The following is a 19,336-nucleotide window of genomic DNA, read 5'->3' on the forward strand; positions in this document are numbered from 1 at the left end:
TGATTGTACATTTGGCCAGAAACATAAAAGCTTGTTCCAATATTCAGACTGCGTAAAACTCTAGTTCTAAGGCAGTATCAGAAAGAAATATAACTAGTTCTGAGGTCAAACAAGTCTTGATAAAATGTGCCCTTGGAAATTTGCTACATCCAACATCCAGTGAGTGGCTCTAGGATGTCCTACGGAAGGGCAACTTGGGGTAAATATAGTCTTTGTGTATAAACCCCTCATACTTGGGCACACTTTGTGCCCTGAGATCATTTTTTTAAGGCCAGAAGAATAAATGAATGCCTTAATATTTTATCTGTGGGTGCCTGTATGGTAAATGTTAAGTAAGTAATAAATTAGACCTAACTAATGGCTTGATACAGTTAACGTGAGGGGTTATGTTTAGAGCTTTCTCTTTCACATCTTTTCTTTTTAGTTACTGAGTGTATCTCCAAGGATAACTGTCCCTGCTGGACCCCTCTCAGCCAGGGTGGTGAGGTTGGGAGGGGTGGGGCTTGAAAAGGAAAGGAGGAAAAGTAGAAAGCATAGGAAACAAGTGTAGGTCTCCAATTACCTATTCTGGGTAGTTGAAAAGAAACTTTTTGTTCTTAGTAGACCATCTATCAGAAATCTGTGCATTGCTCATTAGGTAAATTGCACATTGAAATCCAAAACTTTTTTTTTTTTCTTGGAACCTCACTTTTATTTATTTTTTTTAATTAAAAAAGTATTTATTTTTTAGAGAGACAGAGCATGAGCGGGGGGTGCGCAGAGAGAGAGGGAGACACAGAATCCAAAGCAGGCACTGAGCTGTCCACACAGAGCCCAGTTCAGGGCTTGATCTCATGAACGGTGAGATCATGACCTGAGCCGAAGTTGGGCGCCCGACCGACTGAGCCACCCAGGCGCCCTGCAAACTAAATTCTAATAGGGAAGTTCATCACCCATCTTTGAGCCTTTTGAGACAGAGGGTGTGGGCTGGGAGAGGATATCTAATTCCCATAGCCAAGCATGTTTCTTACATTCTTATCTGCTCCCTGCTAGACAAGGGAGTAATATTGGAGAGGGTGGAATTAGTGACCAGGGAAATGTGTCTTCTGTTTTTGGGGTGTATGCATTTCTTGCCTCTATTTGGTTTGTCGCTTCCCCCTCCCAGGATGAGCTAATGAGAAATTTCAGGAGATTTCTGCCTTTTCCAAAATGCCATCTATATTTTCTCATTAACATTCAGACATCCCAGGTAGGTCATTTAAAGGCCCAGGGCTGGAGAAGCAGTGACATCTCCACTGTAATTAGCAAGAAGGCCAACTCCACAAACATGTAAACCCTCGACCTTTCCAATAGTCAGTTTCAGGCCGTCGGGGAGCAAAGAAAGGCTGTGACAGGTGTGAATGGTGCTGATGTGTGGGGAGGGTCAGACAGATGTGGGCTCCCTCTGTGTCCCGCTGATATTTCTAGATGAGGATGAACATGAACTAACTGCGGTTTTTCTCGTTGAATCCAGAAAGTGCTGTTCTCTCTGGGGGGATCCTTTCTGTATTACGCTGACCGCTTCAAGCTCTACAGTGCCTTCTGCGCCAGCCACACGAAGGTCCCCAAGGTCCTGGTGAAAGGTAGGCCGGTGAGGACTGGGCGGCAGGCGGGCATGTCTGTTGTAGATTCACATTTGTGTGGCTGACTGTGGTTGGGGGTTTGGGACAGAAATCCACGAGTCATTGATGTGCCAGATAGATGTTACACAAATAAAGGTACTAAGAAGTGAAATGCATTGCTGTCTTTTTTTTTTTTTTTAAGTTTGTTTTTATTTATTTTGAGAGAAAGATAGGGAGCAACCAGGGGCAGGGCAGAGAGAGAGGGAGACAAAATCCCAAGCAGGCTCTGCTGTCAGCAAAGGGCCCCACACGGGGCTCGAACTCACAAACCGTGAGATCATGACCTGAGCCAAAATCAAGAGTCGGGTGCTTAACTGACTGAGCCACCCAGGTGCCTCTGTCTTTTTTTTTTTTTTTTTTTTTTTTTTTTTAAGTAAAGTCTGTGCCCAACATGGGGCTCTAACTCACAACCCTCGAGATGCCGAGTCACACACTCTACTGACTGGGCCAGCCAGGTGCCCCTACTATCTTGGACTAACGGTCTTACCAGTCTTCTCATAACGAAAGCTTTGACTCATCTATTTGGGGCCAGAATTGAGGGGTCATCTTGCAATTATGCAAAAACAGAGGAGCTTTAGAAATCCCTGCTTTACTCCTAATGTTCATTCATTTCCTTATAATCTCGCACACTTACTGGGCCTTTTGGTGGAATGCCTCCTTCCCTCACCTATGTTTTTCTCCCTAGGTGTGTGATAATAGCCACCACCAGCACTGCTAAAGCTGAGAGTCTCCAGAAAGCTGTTTTGCTTCCCTAGTTCAGCATGTGATGTTAGTGATAGGTGATTTTAAAAAAAAAAAAAAAAAAAAAGATATTTCCCTGGGAAACGGTATAATCGGTAGAAAGTCCGATTGCAAAGGATCTCTGGAAATCAGCCTGCTCGTTCTTAACACTTCCCTGTGGCTGTCATGTGCACAGCTGCGGATCAGTCCCTGAATACGTAAATAATTTATCCATGTTATGCTTTCCTGCCAGAGAGAATGAGCTTGACTTAATTTAAAACCTATTATAGGAAATATTAGTACAGTGCAGGTCTCTGGTTGACAGAAGAGCATGCCCCAGATAATGACATACTTACTGGTAGAGCTAGTTGATTGCCACGGCACCCATCCCAACATGAAATTCAAAGGACATTTTCAACATGAAATTTAAAGGAAGCCTGGGTGGCTCAGTCCGTTAAGCGTCCGACTTCAGCTCAGGTCATGATCTCAGAGCTTGTGAGTTTGAGCCCCGTGTCAGGCTGTGTGCTGACAGCTCAGAGCCTGGAGCCTGCTTCCGATTCTGTGTCTCCCTGCCTCTCTGCTACTCTCCCGCTCACACTGTCTCTCTCTCTCTCAAAAATAAATAAACATTAAAGAAAACTTTTTTAGAGGGAGCCTGGGAATTTCCTTGTCACGTTGTCTGGCCCAGCTTTTCGCATATGCTGCTTTCACGTGTCCTGTATTGGGCATAGAGTTCTGCATACAGGCTTCTTTTTCAACTTTGACCGACTGCTGATTGTTAGGAGATCATTAACATAACAATTTTAGAGAACTTTGTTCTCCTGTAAAATTATATACACATTACAGGCTTTAGAGCAATTTGTGTTACTTTTAATCACTCAATTAGATTAAATTGTGCCCCTGGAGACTTTTTCTTAATCCAATAACATTGTTTTTTGCACCTGAAAAATATTATTGTCTTTCAAAATGATCCCTGGAAACATTAGGTATGACCTACATTTTTCTAATGGCCAAAGTTGCCTAGAGGGGAGGGTGAAGAGAACTCTTGGAGAACAAAAGTCTGTGACTCTTTTCTTTTGTTTTAATGTTTATTTTTGAGAGGAAGGGAGCGCAAGTGGGGGAGGGGCAGAGAGAGAGGATCGAAAGTGGGTTCTGTGCTGAGAGGCAAGAGCCTTATGCGGGGCTTGACCTCATGAACTGTGTGATCATGAGCCGAAGCCAGATGCTTAACCGACTGAGCCACCCAGGTGTCCCAAAAGTCTCACTCTTAATAGGCTCACGGCTAGGTTGGATGAAAGTGAGACTCCCTTAACTCACCAAGAGCTGAGTTTTGTTCTGCCATGAAATATGGTTGATGGATTAAATGCCAGTGGCCATTGTTTTGGGCTTTCGGATTTTGAGGGGATTCCTATGCCCCTTCTAGATGTGGGCAGTAGACACTTGGGATGTTGCACAGTAGCCACAGCCTCCTGGGCATCGGAGGGGCTGGGCCTTGCTTTCCTGACACACAGGCCACTCCTTCCCAGTGTCCTTTCTTTTCCCAGATTTGCTCTTTGGCAGGAGGAGAAACAGTGGCCCCAAACCCCATGCAGTCTAATTCCTCTTCACAGGGCTTAAGAGGGATGAAAAGATTGTGGTCTTTATGAGGCCACCTTCACATGGTTGCTGTTTTTCTTTGAATAAAGATAGAATAATCAGTTTACAATCCATGATGCCCTTTTACAACATCTTCTGGTCTCCGCTTGCGCTGCTAATCCCTGGAGACGGAGATACATTTTTATCAGAAGCTTTTGAAAAAGGGTATGCCCACTGTTACGTCACTTTGATATATCGTCCTTTTTTCCCCCGTTTTGTGCCCTCATTCCCTTCTCCCTCCCCCCAGTTTCTCTGCACCTAGATGGCATTAATTAGCCTTGTCTTTCTAATTAGGCTTGTCTTCCCAACTACCCACTGGTGGGTACCTTGTTGCTCGTCTGGGTTCCCTCAACTCCCCAGGGCTGCTTTTCAGCCCTGCTGGGACACAGATAGAAACCAGGCTGATGAAGAAAGTGCCGCCTGGGTTCTTTGAGGTCAGATGCATGTTTCCCTCTGAATGGACTGTGCGGTCCTGGGCCCTGGGAGGGAGGCGCTGCCCTCTAGATGCTAATAGCTGGTAGCAGCGTATTAACATAGAACAGATCTTAAAAGGCATTGGCTGTGGAAGACCCAGCCCTGCCCCACTTCCCAGAGCTACAGAGCACCACTGCTTCTCATTTTTTCGTTTTTTTCATATCTTTTCTCAAAAAAAAAAAAAAAAAAAAGGATTCTAACTGGCAATGAAATGCTTTAAAGATTAAGAAAACCAGGGTAAGGAGTGTTTCAACATGTAGGCTTTCTGAGTATTCAGATACGGCGAAGCGAACAGACCAGAGAGACCGTTGCCTTTGTAAAGGTAGTTTGTTACCCACAGTTCCCCAAAGAAGGGGGCGAGACATGCCACACAGGGCCACACTGGGAAGCACCAGGGCCAGTCAGGAAGCAGGAGCCAGGGGGGAACGTGGGCAACTTTATTGTGGTTGTTGCACGAAGGACGGAGCGAGGCAGGGTAAGCAGGCTTAGGGTGGGGGGGTTTCAGTGGGTTCTGAGGTAGAGGGGCAGTCCTGATTTGTCTGGTACCTGGCCCTGAGGGGATTAGGGCAGGGGATTAGCGGCCCAGAGCGTCAGGGCCCACTAGAAGAGATGGGGGTAGGGGGCTCCACATTGGTTGGTTTGCATACGAAAGGTGTGCTCCCCGGTGGGTGAGTCCTTTGCTGCATGTAGGAATGGCTAGCCCCTGGGAGGGGCAGTTCTGGGGTCTGTAAGGCCCCCAGATGTCAAAATATCAGAATAAAAAGACATTCTTGGGGCGTCTGGGTGGCTCAGTCAGTTAAGCATCAGACTCTTGGTTCCGTCCAGCTCAGGTCATGATCTCACAGTTCGGGAGTTCGAGGACTGCGTCGGACGCTGCACTAGCAGCATGGATTCTCTCTCTCCCCTCTCTCTGTTCCTACCCTGCTCGTTCTCTGTCTCTCAAAATAAATAAACTCCAAAAAAAATTAAAAAAAAAAAAGAGACGTTCTTAGTACAAGGAGGATGAACAGCAGCCCCTGAAAGCCCAGGTGTAGGATTTACAAACCCTGTTATCCCTTTACTCAGACTCCATTATTGCCCCAAACAAAGAAGCCTGACAGGCTCTTCCAGTTGTCTCCCTGGGGCCCCAGCTTTCCTTCCTCCTGCAGCACACTCTCCACTCAGTCCTGTGGAAAGGCGCCTTGGAAAAAGTGAGGGAAATGGTGGGGAGGGGGTCATTTGGAGGTTCCATCCTGACAGCCTGTGTTAATCTCTTCCAGCTAAGACGGACACGGCTTTCAAGGCGTTCTTAGATGCCCAGAACCCGAAACAGCAGCACTCGGCCACTCTCGAGTCTTACCTCATCAAGCCCATCCAGAGGATCCTCAAGTACCCGCTTCTGCTGAAGGAGCTCTTTGCCCTGACGGATGCCGAGAGCGAGGAGCACTACCATCTGGACGGTGAGGCCCCGGCCCCGACGTCTGCCCCCCGCCCCCCCTGCCCGTGTCTCCGTGACCGTCTCTAAACAGCCTTTGCCTTTCACGGCCGTTTTCTTCCAGTGGCCATCAAGACTATGAACAAGGTTGCAAGTCATATCAATGAAATGCAGAAAATTCATGAAGAGTTTGGGGCTGTGTTTGACCAGCTCATTGCTGAACAGACCGGTGAGAAAAAAGAGGTAAGGGGGCCGGCCTCTCAGAACACCTGGCAATAAAGCTGGGCTGGTTCCATTGTTTTCTGAAGGTGTTATTTGTAAGTGAAAGAGTTACGAAGGTGTTGTTTTTGTCGGTGGAACTTTTACCCTTTATCCAAGGCTATAAGTGAACTTTCTTCCTCAGCTGAATTAGTTCTTAATATCGGAACCGTGTCTCTGAGTCTCATTCCTTCCCCCTCGGGACCTCTGGTTTTATTCTGTTATGTGTGAGCCTGAACCCCCATGACCATGGCTTGGGCTGCTTCCGTAAGCACCGTAAAAGGCCAAAGCTGCATCCCTCGAGATTAGAATAATGCTCAGCCTGTCGTAGGGGCTCAGTCAATATTTGCTAAATGAATGAAAATTTCAAATGACTCCAAATCTGTTTTTTTTAAAGTCTACCTAAAAACCTACTTAGAAGAAAGAGTGACAGGGCCAGATACACCTGAGAAAAACGGAGAGCAAATTATAAATAATGCCTGAGTCATTGACAAGAGCTTATGTGAATAAAAATTCTGATAATACTGAGATGAATCCGAGGGATAGGATATGTAATAACGTTCATCACTGCCTCTGTGCATTCGGCTGGAATATTCTCCTCGGGTTTGCTTTCTACCTTTAAAAGAAAAGAAAGGAGAAAAGCTGGGAGGGAACCAGGAAGAAAATCACTCCTACTGGGATGACAAAGAGGGTAAAAGACAAGGGGGCGGGGAAACTTGGTTGTTTAGTCTAAGCAGAGAGAAAACAGCCTTATCCTCAAGGTACACAGGATTACTGTCCGGGTTCATTTTGATGTCTTCAGGGAAACAAAACAAGTTTTCAGACTGCTAAAGGCTGATTTTCAGACAGAGGTAAAATCATGGGCCCTCCTCTAGATGTAAAAGCAAAGACATATTAAGACATTTACGTTACTCAGATGATAGGAGGGAACCAGGCAGACGTCACCACGGTTTCTTGGAAAAGCTGGACTAGCACAGGTGTGGATAAGACATGAAGAAATAGTGTGATCGTTTGCAAATGGAGACACACTGGCTTCTCCACAGTGGGAGGAAGTCAAGTCAGCACCCGACTGGACAACCATTGCCTACACCTTCAAGAGAGTTGCAGAGGAGCTCAAAGGCAGCATGGAGGGCTGCAGTCTGACGGCTCGGGAGGGTGTGTTAGATGATCCACAGTGTTCCACTGAAACACCATTTATTTTTTTCTACCGGTGTGACAAGCAGAGCATGAGAATGTTCGCAGTCTACCTGGCAGATGATGTAATCAATCAAGAGTTTAGAAAAGGTGGGCACGGCTACTCTGGACTGAGTTCTCATTTTCTTATAAAACCTTTGTAAGAAGAAAGCCGTGGGATGCTTGTGAGAGGGCAAAATACGGGAAAAGACAAGGAGAAAGATCTCTTCGATCTCAAAGCACTTACCACTCTTAATGTTTGGGTGTTTGCTTTGATTTAGAAAATTATATCTCTGTATATGCTTGAATAATTATACTTTGAAAATAATTTTATGCCTTGTTTATTTAATATTGAACAAAAAACTTCCATGTTGTTTTAAATTACTCAAAACAATCATTTAAATTATTGTGTAATATTTCATTGTGTGGGCGAACAATGGTTTACTTAATTTCCTGTCATTAGACAGATCTCTTGGTTTCATTGACTACTACAAATAATACTGACAGCATTTTTTAAAGTATTTATTATTTATTTTTATTATATATATATATATTTATTATTTATTATTGTTATTATTTTTAAGCAATCTCTATACCCAATGTGAAGCTCAAACTCACGACCCCAAGATCAGGCTTCTGCAGCCAGGCACCCCAATACTGCAAACATTTTTTTATCACAACACTTCCTCCCCTGTGTTTTAGTTTATTTTAATTTTGACAGAAGTGAATTTTATTGGGCCTGGGAAATGAACATTTTCATTATATTGTTCATGATGCATCAAGCTAGCTTCTGGATTTTAATGACCTTGGGGGCAAAGACCCTGTTATGCTAAAGACTAGAAAGTGATATGGATAGTGGATTGCAAAGCATTTAGGGAAAAAAAAAAAAGACGAATATGATTCAAAAGTCAAGGACCGTGAAAGGGAACATGGCTTTGGTGAAACTGCCCGTCCTCTACAATGAAATTCTGACAATCAAGTAAGAAATCTTCCTAGCGAGGAACAAAGAGACAAAGTGCGGTACAAAATAGCCTCCCGTGGGCTGAGATTTTGTGAAAAGAAATGTGCAAAAGATAAAGGGAGACATTTAACTGAGAACCAGTATTAAAGAGAAGGAAAATCCTATCTCAGTATTAGGACGTCCAAAGCCCAGAAAGATCAAGGCTTGGAAAAGATGCCAAAGAAAGCAACAGAAGATTGTGTTTTAACCCTGTAAGAAGAATAAGAAAGAAGTAGGCGCCCAAAGTGGAGCAGAGGTTTAGTAGCCAACGATCCTTGATTAGGCAAGGAGAAGGCCTCAAGTTCCATGCAATGTCTCTTTGAGGATGGTCTTCAAACTGAAAAGGATGGAGTGGTCTCAATTTCACAAACACAAGACCTGAGGGAAATGTGGGTCCTGGGGAAATAGTGCACAGATCAGTTATCACACTCCTTGCCACATACATTGGAGCAATTATGGAAACTTTGGTTATGTCCTGATTCCCACAGAGCTGATTCCTGATCATTGTAGTTCCTTTTTAATGGCAATATCCAGTAAAAACCTACAATGGATTTATGAACAGTTTGTCAACAGTTATGAATAGGAACATTTATCAGTATCTGTTGGGAAAGGTGGGTCACTATCGAAATGGTAACATTCCAGGGACACGTTACCATAGCTCATCTTGTCATCAGCCACTTTCCTCAGGCGATCCCTGAAGGCAGATATGTGCACAAAGAACAAAGCTGTTCAAGAAAATACTGTATGATGAAGCTGGGAGGCCTTCAACCTCCCCATGTTAAGCCCTGCGGAGTTGAGCTGGACCACGTAGAGCATCCCTTTTGCTTAGGTAGGCTGAAGAAAAGACCAAAGAGGGCATGTCCCCTTTGGGCCCAAAAGACGTGGCCGAGTAGAACAGGCCAGACTTCTAAGCAGAGCTTAGTCTTGAGGTTTGGGCAGAAAATTGAGAAGGTGACAAATAGAAGGCCAAGAGAGATACTGTTGGCCAGGATGGGCAGCGCTGACACCCTTATTCCGTGGGCCATGTGGAAACTTGAAAACAGAGCATAACCACATGGACTGGGACTGCATCAGTCCCTTTTCACTATGTGACAAATAACATCTCAGTGAATACCACCACACTCGGGTATGTGGGCCAGCGGAACTCTGGCCTTTCTTGGTGAGCTCTAGAACGTAAATGACTCTACTTGTCATCCTTTCGGGATCTGGGCTGAAGAAGCAGTGGCTGTCTTGGGCATATCGTTTCCATGGAAGGTGGAAGCCCAGGAGGGCTGGTGGAAACTTACTGTGGCAAGTCCGAGGCCCAAGGCACATGGCCACGTGCAGAGTCATCAGGGATTTGCCTGGTGTAGTGGGAGGTGCTAGAAAGTCACATGGCAGAGGGTGCTGATACAGAATTATGTCGGAGAAGGAAGTAGAGTTTGGAGAATGATCTGCCCCAGTGACCCTCAATCATGTTTAAAGACATATCCCCTAAGGCGGTGGCCCAGAATGGTACCTGGGAATTTGACTTCTGTGTATAAACACTCCTCTTTTGTGTGGATGCTTGGGGCATGGGTAGTAGAGACTATAGTTACCTTAGTTGAGACTGTTCTGGGAGGTGGTTGACTAGTTATTTCCTATGTACAAACAAACTAAGATTGATTAATTTTTTTTATCCTTGGCTATACTACTTACTAATAATACAGGTCAGTAATTATTATTATTGATCCCCCAGTCACTATAGTGGTAACCACACCACTGAATTTTGGTTTGGTTTGTGTTTTTAATTTTTTTTTAACGTTTATTCGTTGTTTTGAGAGACAGAGCACAAGCGGGGGAGGGGCAGAGAGAGAGGGAGACACAGAATCCAAAGCAGGCTCCAGGCTCTGAGCTGTCAGCACAGAGCCCGACATGGGGCTCGAACTCACAGACTGCGAGATCATGACCTGAGCCGAAGTCTTAAGCCAGTGCTTAACCGACTGAGCCTCTCAGGTGCCCTGACACCACTGGATTTTGTACTGCTGGAGCCGCATCCCCAGCACCAGCATCTGGCTTGGTGACTCAGGATGAGCAACGCCAAATGGCACTGTGGTCAGCAGAGGGCTGCCGGGTTGCTGCTGCTATTTCCAGAAACCCTGTCAGATTATAAGCAGCAAAATGACCCATCTGTCTTTGAGAAGCTCAACATCAAGTTTTGGAGTATCTGAAATGCTGCCTTGAGCTTGATCTCTGGATGCGGAACCTATTGGCAGTGTTTGGTATTTCTCAGTGGGTGGACCACGGACTCTGGTTGTTTGTAAAGCCTTGTCCCCTAATGTGCCTACACAGAGAGCAGGTCAAGAGACCAGATGCTTCTCCTCCCTGTGAATAGGCTGCTGAGTGGGCAGGAGGTTGAGGTGTGGATGGGCTTGCAAATGGGCCCTGGACTCCGGTGACAAAGGCAGAGGTGGCTGTTGGGAAGTGTCAGCACTGGACTGCCGCAGCATCATGTCTGGATGGCTCTACGACCCAAAGACGCATCTGGACCAGGCTTGTGCTCAGTCTCCCCCCAGCCGTGTGACCACACCCCATGATCTCTGCGGATCCCTGAGCTCACGCTGCGCATACTGAAAGAACACTCTTCAGACTCCTCAGTTGGCTTCTCTCTTCCTCCTCTAAAGTGAAATCAAACCTTTAGAATGAGCTGGAAGAAGAAAAAATCATTGGTTCCACTGCTTTCCAGAAAAACCTTGGCTCCAAGGGGATTTAAAGCCATAGGTGGAAATGCCTAGTTTTCTGGGGGGAATGTCTGTGATCGACGGCCATTTGTCTCTTCTTGGGGAACTGTCTCTATTTGAACACAGAGCTTGGCCAGTTTTATAGATCAATTTTGACAGGCTCCAGGCTCCAGGCTCCAGGCTACTGTGTGTGAATTTTGAAGCCCCAATTTCTACCTTTTGCCACTCTAGTCTTGAAATTCTTGTAGATAAATGTGGGATAAAGAAAACAAAGTGACCAGGGGTACCTGGGTGGCTCAGTCCGTTAAGTGTTCAGCTTCTGCTCAGTTCATGATCTCATGGCTCTTGAGTTCTGGCCCTGCGTCAGACTCTGTGCTGGCAGTTGGGAGTCTGGAGCCTGCTTCAGATTCCGTCTCCATCTCTCTGCCCCTCTCCACTCGTGCACAGTCTCTGTCTCTCTCTCTCTTTCTCTCTCTCTCTTTCAAATAAAAATCAACATTAAAAAATTTTAAAAGTATGGGAAATCTATTTAAAAGAAAAAAAAAGTGACCAGATGTTGTTAAAGACCATGTTTTTGTGAAATAAGATTGACATCAGCCTGCCAGATTTGAAAACCTAAAATTCTGAATATTGTAACAACCACCTGCAAGTTTTTTTTTGTTTTGTTTTGTTTTTTCTGTGCTTCTCAGGTTGCGGATCTGAGCATGGGGGACCTGCTTTTGCACACCACTGTGATTTGGCCAAACCCGCCAGCCTCCCTGGGAAAGTGGAAAAAGGAGCCAGAACTGGCAGCCTTTGGTACGTATCAGAACAGGGCTGGTGAGGGTGGGCACAGGGAGGGAGGCTGGGCTTATTTCCCAAAACAAGAACATGTCTTTCCCAAGACCCAATTTATTAAAATGAAGTTCATTCCAGTTATCTGAACCGGTCTTCCTGCCTTGAGCACCAACATGTCACAAACAGTGAATGAAACCTTCCAGTTAAGTATGGCCAGTGTGAGCACCAGCTACGTGGGAGGGAGGGAATGGCCGTGCCAAGCCTGCCCCGTGTACGAACACGCAGGCAGAGAAAGAGTTTGTTGTCGTCCCTGCTCTGAATATCTTTTCTTTTTATTTTTTATTAAAAAAACCCTTTTTTAATGTTTATTTTTGAGAAAGGGGCGGGGAGGGAGAGGGAGAGCAGGAGTGGGGAGGGGCAGAGAGAGAAGAAGACACAGGACTGGAAGCAGGCTCCAGGCTCTGGGCCGTCAGCACAGAGCTCCACACAGGGCTCGAACTCATGAATTGTGAGATCATGACCTGAGCCGAAGTCGGACGCCTAACCAACTGAGCCACCCAACCACCCTCTGCATAGCTTTTCAGAATAACAGGTTAACAATACACCAGGGAAAAGCCGATGGGCAAAAATGAAAACACCGTCTTTTTCTGCGACCTCAAATCTGACATCTTTTATCCTCGCTGACTCTGCTGTTGTGTGTGGTGCTGGGATTCAGGACTCTGATTCTCAGCTCACCTGTGGTGGGTGCCTTGCTCAGTTGTGGGGTGCTTCTCAATCACAGTAGGGCGAATACTAGCAAAAGTAGAGATGCTTGTGCGTGATTTCTTTTTTTCAATAAACTGGTTCAGATGGATGCAGTTGCTGTAATCAGGACTCTCACGTGGTCGTATTGTGAAATGCTCTTTGAGAGAGAAAACTGTGTTTTGGCACACCGGGAATTGTGGGTAATTTAGGAAATACGGCTTGTTGTTGCAGTTTGAATGCTTGGACGGCCTGCAGTGCCGTTCTGGGTGCAACACGACCAACAGTGTGTGCTTCTGTTTTATGTTGTGTCTTCTCCTAGCCTCTACAGAAGACTCATGGGTGGGAACCTAAAATAAAGGAAATCTAGCATTTCCATTTTCTTACCTTGCCTTCAAGAGGTTGTTGCTTAAGGCTTCTTTAACCGGAACACTTCTTTTTTTCCTCCCCCCACGATGTGAACAGAGTCTCCCCAAGTGGAACATCCTAGTGATATTAAAATCGGAGTGTTGAACATAAAGACTGTTGAACTTCTCACTTAGATCACTCAGCCTTCACGGAAAAACGTAGTGACCTTTGTAACGTTTTCAAAAAGCCACTAGAGTAGTGATGCCATTTCATTAAGCATAACAAAGGTGGGCAGGCGCCTGGGTGGCTCAGTTCGTTGAGCGTCCCACTCTTGACTTCGGCTCAGGTCATGAGCGTGTGGTTTGTGGGTTCGGGCTCTGTGCTCATAGCTTGGAGCCTGCTTGGGATTCTCTCTCTCTCTGTTTGCCCCTCTCCCTTCTCGTGCGCTCTCTCAAAATAAATAAATAAACATTAAAAAAATAAAAGGTGGGTAGAAGTGTGCAACAAAAATATGTGACTACATGCGTCATACAAGAAAGTATTGGGATATTATAACACGTTGGTAGCTTTTGATGGGGGCGGGGTGCTTTTGGCAGGGGTAAGGAGAGTGTTTTCTTTCCCTACCCCACCCCCCACCCCCCACTTACCAGTTGTGTTTCTTATGTTGCAATTTCTTCTTGGAAGGGCTGGCAGCTTTCTGATGCTTCATGGTAGGTCATTTCTAGGAAGTATGATTCCCAAGTAAATGACCCAAACGGTCTTACCTACCTGTTTCTGATTCTGGGCTACAGGTGAACAATTCCAGAGTTCCGTCATTGGGACTTTTTCACGACTATGTCCTGAATTGTACAGATTTCCTGGGGTTAGAAATGAACAGATTTAAAACCAGAAAATAATTTGAGTGGGAGAAAGTAGGGGTCAACCAACCTACTCTGTAAAAGGCCACATTGTAAATGTTTTAGGTTTTCAGGGCCAGAAGTCATATGTAGCCAAACTGCAACCATAGACCATATGTAACCAAATGAGCGCCTGTATTCGCAGGCTGTGCTGAATAGGCAGCTGGCCCCAGTTTCCAGGGTGGTTTACAAAGGGTTCAGGAACAGGCTGTTTTTGAGGTTTGGGGCTTTAGCTGCCTCTTGCTGCACAGGCTCAGAGGGAGGACAGTGTGTGTTCACTCTGCATCATTCTGCTCCCTGCCCCATGGGTTGCTTACTGGGGCTGGGAGAGGAGGAGGCTCACCAAAAGGGAGTCCCCAACACCTGTGCTGGGCGTGAATGGAAGTTGCACACCCAGCCCCAGTGATCGGTGATCACACTGCCTGTAGACTCCGCCGGGGCCATAGTTAGCGAGGTGAGAATTGCCCAAGGCTCTATGGGAGGTGGAGGCAAGCTTATTAAGTAAGAGTCATCTCCAGAGGGCACCAGGGTGGCTCAGTCAGTTATGTGTCTGACTTCAGCTCAGGTCATGATCTTGCGGTTTGCAGGTTCGAGCCCCCATATCAGGCTCTGTGCTGACATGACAGCTCACAGCCTGGACCCTGCTTTGGATTGTGTGTCTCCCTCTCTCTCAGCCCCTCCCCTGCTCACGCTCTGTCTCTTGTCTCTGTCTCTCTCTCAGAAAATGAATAAACATTAATTTTAAAAAATTGAGAAAAACAAACCAGGATTATGAGTGAAGGCAGACTGTCCTCACCATCATGAGCTTACTTACGGGTTTTCAGTCCTCCAAGGTCATGTTTGGCAGTTTTGATGTGATTTCAGGTAGCAAGGCAGAGCAAACAGCCTTAGAAATGCCTTTTGAAGTGAAGAGGAGTTGCTATAAGGGAGGCAGGGTAATTACCATTGAACAGGCAGCCCTGGGGTTAAAACGTGGTTGTCTTTTGATTTGAATCTCTCGTCTCAGGAGACAGCGCAGCTTTCCTCTGAAACAAATTGATGTACTGATGTATACCTCAGCACCTTGATGTTCTTACTCACAGGATGGCTAATCTGTACTGAATGCTGATGATTATCACCTTAAAAAAAAAAAGAAAAGAAATAGTTGGTCTAGGCTTCCGCCTTGCAGGGTATTAGATGTTCACCGCTGGGGGTGTAGAGGAGTGCTTGGGGCTGGCAAGGGGTAGCTAGGAGTTTTGGTGGGGGTCATGTGGAGGAGATTGGGCAACACCTCCAGTCAGCTGAGTGAGACTAGTCCCAGGGGATCAGGGAGGGTTTAAGGCGGAGGTGGTCACAGCCCCTGCTGAGGACCGCTCTGGCCCCACCGCCGTGATCCAAGATAGTTGAGGTCAGGGTAAACTGAGGCAGGCCAGTAGCCTTTTTAGAACCATAGCAACCACCCCATTGAGCTGTAGTCCCAGTGACTTGGTGGGTCTTCTGAGACTAAGGTCACTGGACACCCTGTCCTGGGGTGGAGCTCCCTCGGTTTTAAAGCGACCCATTGTCCCGGCTGTGGTGATTTCTGAAGGCTTCCGGTGGGAATGTAGGGCCTCTTCAGGTGCCAGTGTTAGTCACCGTGCAGAGCAGGTACAGCCTTATTGGGCCAGTGGGGACTTTGGAGAGGGAACCTCTCCGTCAATCCTCTGGGATTCTTTTTCTTTCTTCCCTCCTTTTTTCTTTCTTTCTTTCTTTCTTTCTTTCTTTCTTTCTTTCTTTCTTTCTTTCTTTCTTTCTTTCATTTATTTATTTTAAGAGAGACAGAGACAGCACTGGTGGGGTAGGGGCAGAGAGAAGGGGAGAGAGAGAGAATCCCAAGCAGGCTCCGTGCTGTCAGCACAGAGCCTGACATGAGGCTCGAACTCACAAACCGTGAGATCATGACCTGAGCCGAAACCAAAAATTGGATGCTTAACCGGCTGAGCCAGCCAGGCGCCCCGACCCTCTGGAACTCTTGAGGGGTGGGATGCTGTGAGTGTGAAGGGCCAGGGGCAGTCCAGACCCAGTGGCTAGAGCTGGTTTCTTTACACCATCAGGCTGGTTTCTGCAGTGGAAGTTAGAGGCATTTTGCACCAAGGAGAAGCCGATTCATTTATAATAAATGTCCATTTATAAGGACAGAAAATGAGCCAGATACTTGGGGTTGGTCTCCAGAAGGCCTGGGAGCCCCTCCCTGAGAATGCTCAGAATATTCCTTCCCTTTGTGATCCTGGGTCTGGTACACCAGGCATGGCCCCTCCAGCTGCCGTGTGACCACCTGGGCCCTGGCTCTTGGGGCCAGAGCGGGAAGAGGGATGGAGTCCTTGCATCCAAGAGCCAGCGATGGGCTTGCCCATCTTCTGGTCTCCTGGGCGCCCGTTCTTCCTTCCCTCTAGGAAGAGTCAGAGTCACTGAGTGGTCACCATGCTTGGCATTGTTTAAGGAACTCTATGGAGTGTGCACAACTATTGGGTCTCCTCTACCCCTCAAAGACTGTAAGAATAAACCGGCAAGCTCCCTGCCCCTGGATCCTTCTTGTGATTCAGCCCCATTTGGAAGAAGTGGAATTGCATTCTGGTTTCATAAACGCATTTTCATTTCTTTAGGTCAAAAAAGATGAGTTCTGTTTCCTGAATTATCAATACTCTGTGTGTGTGTGTGTGTGTGTGTGTGTGTGTGTGTGTGTGCGTGCACTATTTATTAGGTTAGCTGGCATAAATCTAAATCCCTGTAAGCTTTGTTATCATCATCGAGGTTTGTACTGTTCCTCCAGCTGCTGAACCAGTACATTTTTGTTAAATGCATTCTGCCGAAGTTTTAAACTTGAAATCACACCATGATTAAACTTGCTTTAAAAAGGTTCCAGGGGCGCCTGGGTGGCTCAGTCGGTTGAGCGTCCGACTTCAGCTCGGGTCATGATCTCACAGTCTGTGAGTTCGAGCCCCGCGTTGGGCTCTGTGCTGACAGCTCAGAGCCCGGGGCCTGTTTCAGATTCTGTGTCTCCCTCTCTCTCTGACCCTCCCGCATTCATGCTCTGTCTCTCTCTGTCTCAAAAATAAATAAACGTTAAAAAAAAAAAAAAAAAGGTTCCAGTGGGGCAGGAGGGTTATTTCCATTTACTTAGGCTTTCTGTGGTTTTTGGAAAATTGTCATCTCAGGAGGCTTTGGAGCCGTGTGGATGGGGTGAATGAGCAGAAGGTGGGGTCGGGGCTGGCTCACATGCCCCTCGCTGTCTTCTTGGGAACTGTAGTGTCCATTATCGGAGTTCAGAGGAAAGCCCGTGTGTTATGTGCTGTAACCACCTTGTCTCCTCTTTTTCCAGTCTTCAAAACTGCTGTGGTCCTTGTGTATAAAGACGGTTCCAAACAGAAGAAGAAACTTGTAAGACTTCTTATGTCTCCCCTGGTTTGAAAGTAACTCCGTTTCTGTCTGCTTCGTAGTTTTTATCTGCATAATTACCATTCTGCCCCTTGGTCAGGCACAAGCCTCGTGTGATTTCTTTCTTTCTTTCTTTCTTTCTCTTTCTTTCTTTCTTCCTTCCTCCCTCCCTCCCTCCCTCCCTCCCTCCCTCCCTCCCTTCCTTCCTTCCTTCCTTTCTTTTTAAATACATTTGAAGTGTTGCTAAGAACGGGAGGAAATTGCCTACCCTGCCTTCTCTTTGGCAGGTGCACATTGAGAGCATGAAACGTGAAGAGCTATTGGGGCCCATCATGGCCAGAACCTTCCTGACACTTGTTTCCTTTTTTCTGTCCCCCTTTTGGGGAATCCCTTTCATCTTCCTTCCCATGGGGCTGAGGTCCCTCCAGACCAGCACGGGGTGTTCCAGCCTCACTAGTTATCTGGGTGTGGGTGTGGGGGGTGTGGGTGTGTGTCTGTGGTGGTGGGGGGGGGTCCGGTCCAGGCTGAAGCAGATCACCCCCACGCACCCGCTTCCTTCTCTTCCTGCAGGTAGGATCTCACAGGCTTTCGATTTATGAGGACTGGGACCCCTTCCGGTTTCGGCACATGATCCCCACCGAAGCTCTGCAGGTTCGAGCTTTGGCAAGTGCAGGTAAACATGGGAACATGTCGGGTGCATGTTTCCAACGTGTGTATGAACGGTTGGTCTGAATCCTTTCTTTGGCATAACCTCTGTAACCTTCCTTTTTCTTCTATATTTATCTCTTTTTCCTCAGTCTCTCTACTGCCTCTTGTGTTCCCAGCCATGTATGAAATATTTGAATGAATGAATGCATGCATGCATGCATGAACTAAGCGAATGGATGGAATGTTTTCAATATTGTTTCAAGGAGTTCTAGTCAATCCTGTTATATGTATTAATATTATAGTGCCTAATATCTGAGTAGCAGTGAGTCTTGTACTTCTGGACAGAATCCTTGAGACCGTGAGCAGATTAAAGCCCACAGAAAATCACTCACTAGCTTTTTAACCGGGGGGCCCGTAAAGGCCACCGAAAGCACAAAATAAAGCCATTAAAGCCCATCCCACTTGGACAACAGGTGCAGTTGTCTGGTAGTGAAGGGAGGACATGGAAGGGACCTCTGCAATGCACAGTAGACCCGTCTTTCTGTATCCTCTTCTGGCATCTGATGTGAGCATGAAGTTCTTGGTGCCCAGTGTGTGTTCCTCATCCTTCCCTGTTTCCACGCGTCACCTCCATGAGTAATAAAATTGGCTCTGATCCTCATAAAATCAAGTGCCACGTCATGCGGTTTTAGTGAACCTTCAATTACTCACTGAAATTAAACCAGAGCTTCTTCCCTCACTGTTGTGATCTCTTGTAGAAACACTCAAATGCAGAAACCCCATAGGACGAATGTATTTGGGATGATCATTTGCCTTAAGAAGGTTTCTTCCCAACCTTGAGGCACAGCAATTTACTCTGGTGCCTTTTTACTTTATTTGATTTGCCAGAACCTGGAAGTTATTAGCTGGAGTAGCATTCCGAGGATGGGGCACTTAAACACTCCTCTTGTCTTATTTTGTAACCGTAGGCTGCAGATTATCTAGTTCGTATGTTGTGCCTGTTTTATAAATGGGAAAGCTTGTGTCCGTGGCCAACTGTTGGCTTCCCGGCCAGATATTTTGCCTTCGCTGAGGACCACGTACACAAAGAATTTAAATTGTGGCAACAAAGCCATCTTTGTGATGTGCTGTTCCATTCTCACTCTTTCATGCTTTCATTCAAAGCATGTTTAAGATAATCAAGATAAAAGCTTTTTTTTTAAGTGAGTTAGAAAGATTAGCCAACTTGTTTCCCGTCATGAGATACATTCCAGCGGCTCTGAGAAACCAGAATGTGCAATTTCTCGATTTTTATCTTCGTTTGGGAAGATTCGTGAACATTTTTGCAGATGAGCCCTGGTTGGGCTTAAATCGTGTGGGCACAATGAGGGTTTGTGACCGGGGCTCTCGGTACCACGCTGGGTAAGGCTGAGACCTCGCAATGTGCAGCCTTTGCTGATTGCAGTAATTGTCCTTTCCACAAACACTATTTCTGACTTCAAAGACCATGGTATGCCGACGTTTCAAAGCTTAGAAATGAC

The 19,336-nt window shown here is 46.3% G+C and overlaps 1 protein-coding gene across 7 annotated transcripts in view; it reads left to right on the plus strand.

Annotated features, from left to right (window-relative positions):
* The window catches only part of TIAM1 (TIAM Rac1 associated GEF 1), a 205,277-nt gene that overhangs the window by 175,509 nt on the left and 10,432 nt on the right, over positions 1-19,336 (plus strand). For all 7 annotated transcript variants that reach the window (XM_015075395.3, XM_027041731.2, XM_053220641.1 and 4 more), the window contains 6 exons: positions 1,493-1,601; positions 5,729-5,908; positions 6,008-6,126; positions 11,703-11,811; positions 17,113-17,171; positions 17,739-17,841. In XM_015075395.3, coding sequence (XP_014930881.1) covers positions 1,493-1,601; positions 5,729-5,908; positions 6,008-6,126; positions 11,703-11,811; positions 17,113-17,171; positions 17,739-17,841 — 679 coding nt within the window. The remainder of the gene's footprint in view (positions 1-1,492; positions 1,602-5,728; positions 5,909-6,007; positions 6,127-11,702; positions 11,812-17,112; positions 17,172-17,738; positions 17,842-19,336) is intronic.

This window comes from Acinonyx jubatus, chromosome C2 (genome assembly GCF_027475565.1).
Source record: "Acinonyx jubatus isolate Ajub_Pintada_27869175 chromosome C2, VMU_Ajub_asm_v1.0, whole genome shotgun sequence".
Lineage (NCBI taxonomy): Eukaryota > Metazoa > Chordata > Mammalia > Carnivora > Felidae > Acinonyx > Acinonyx jubatus.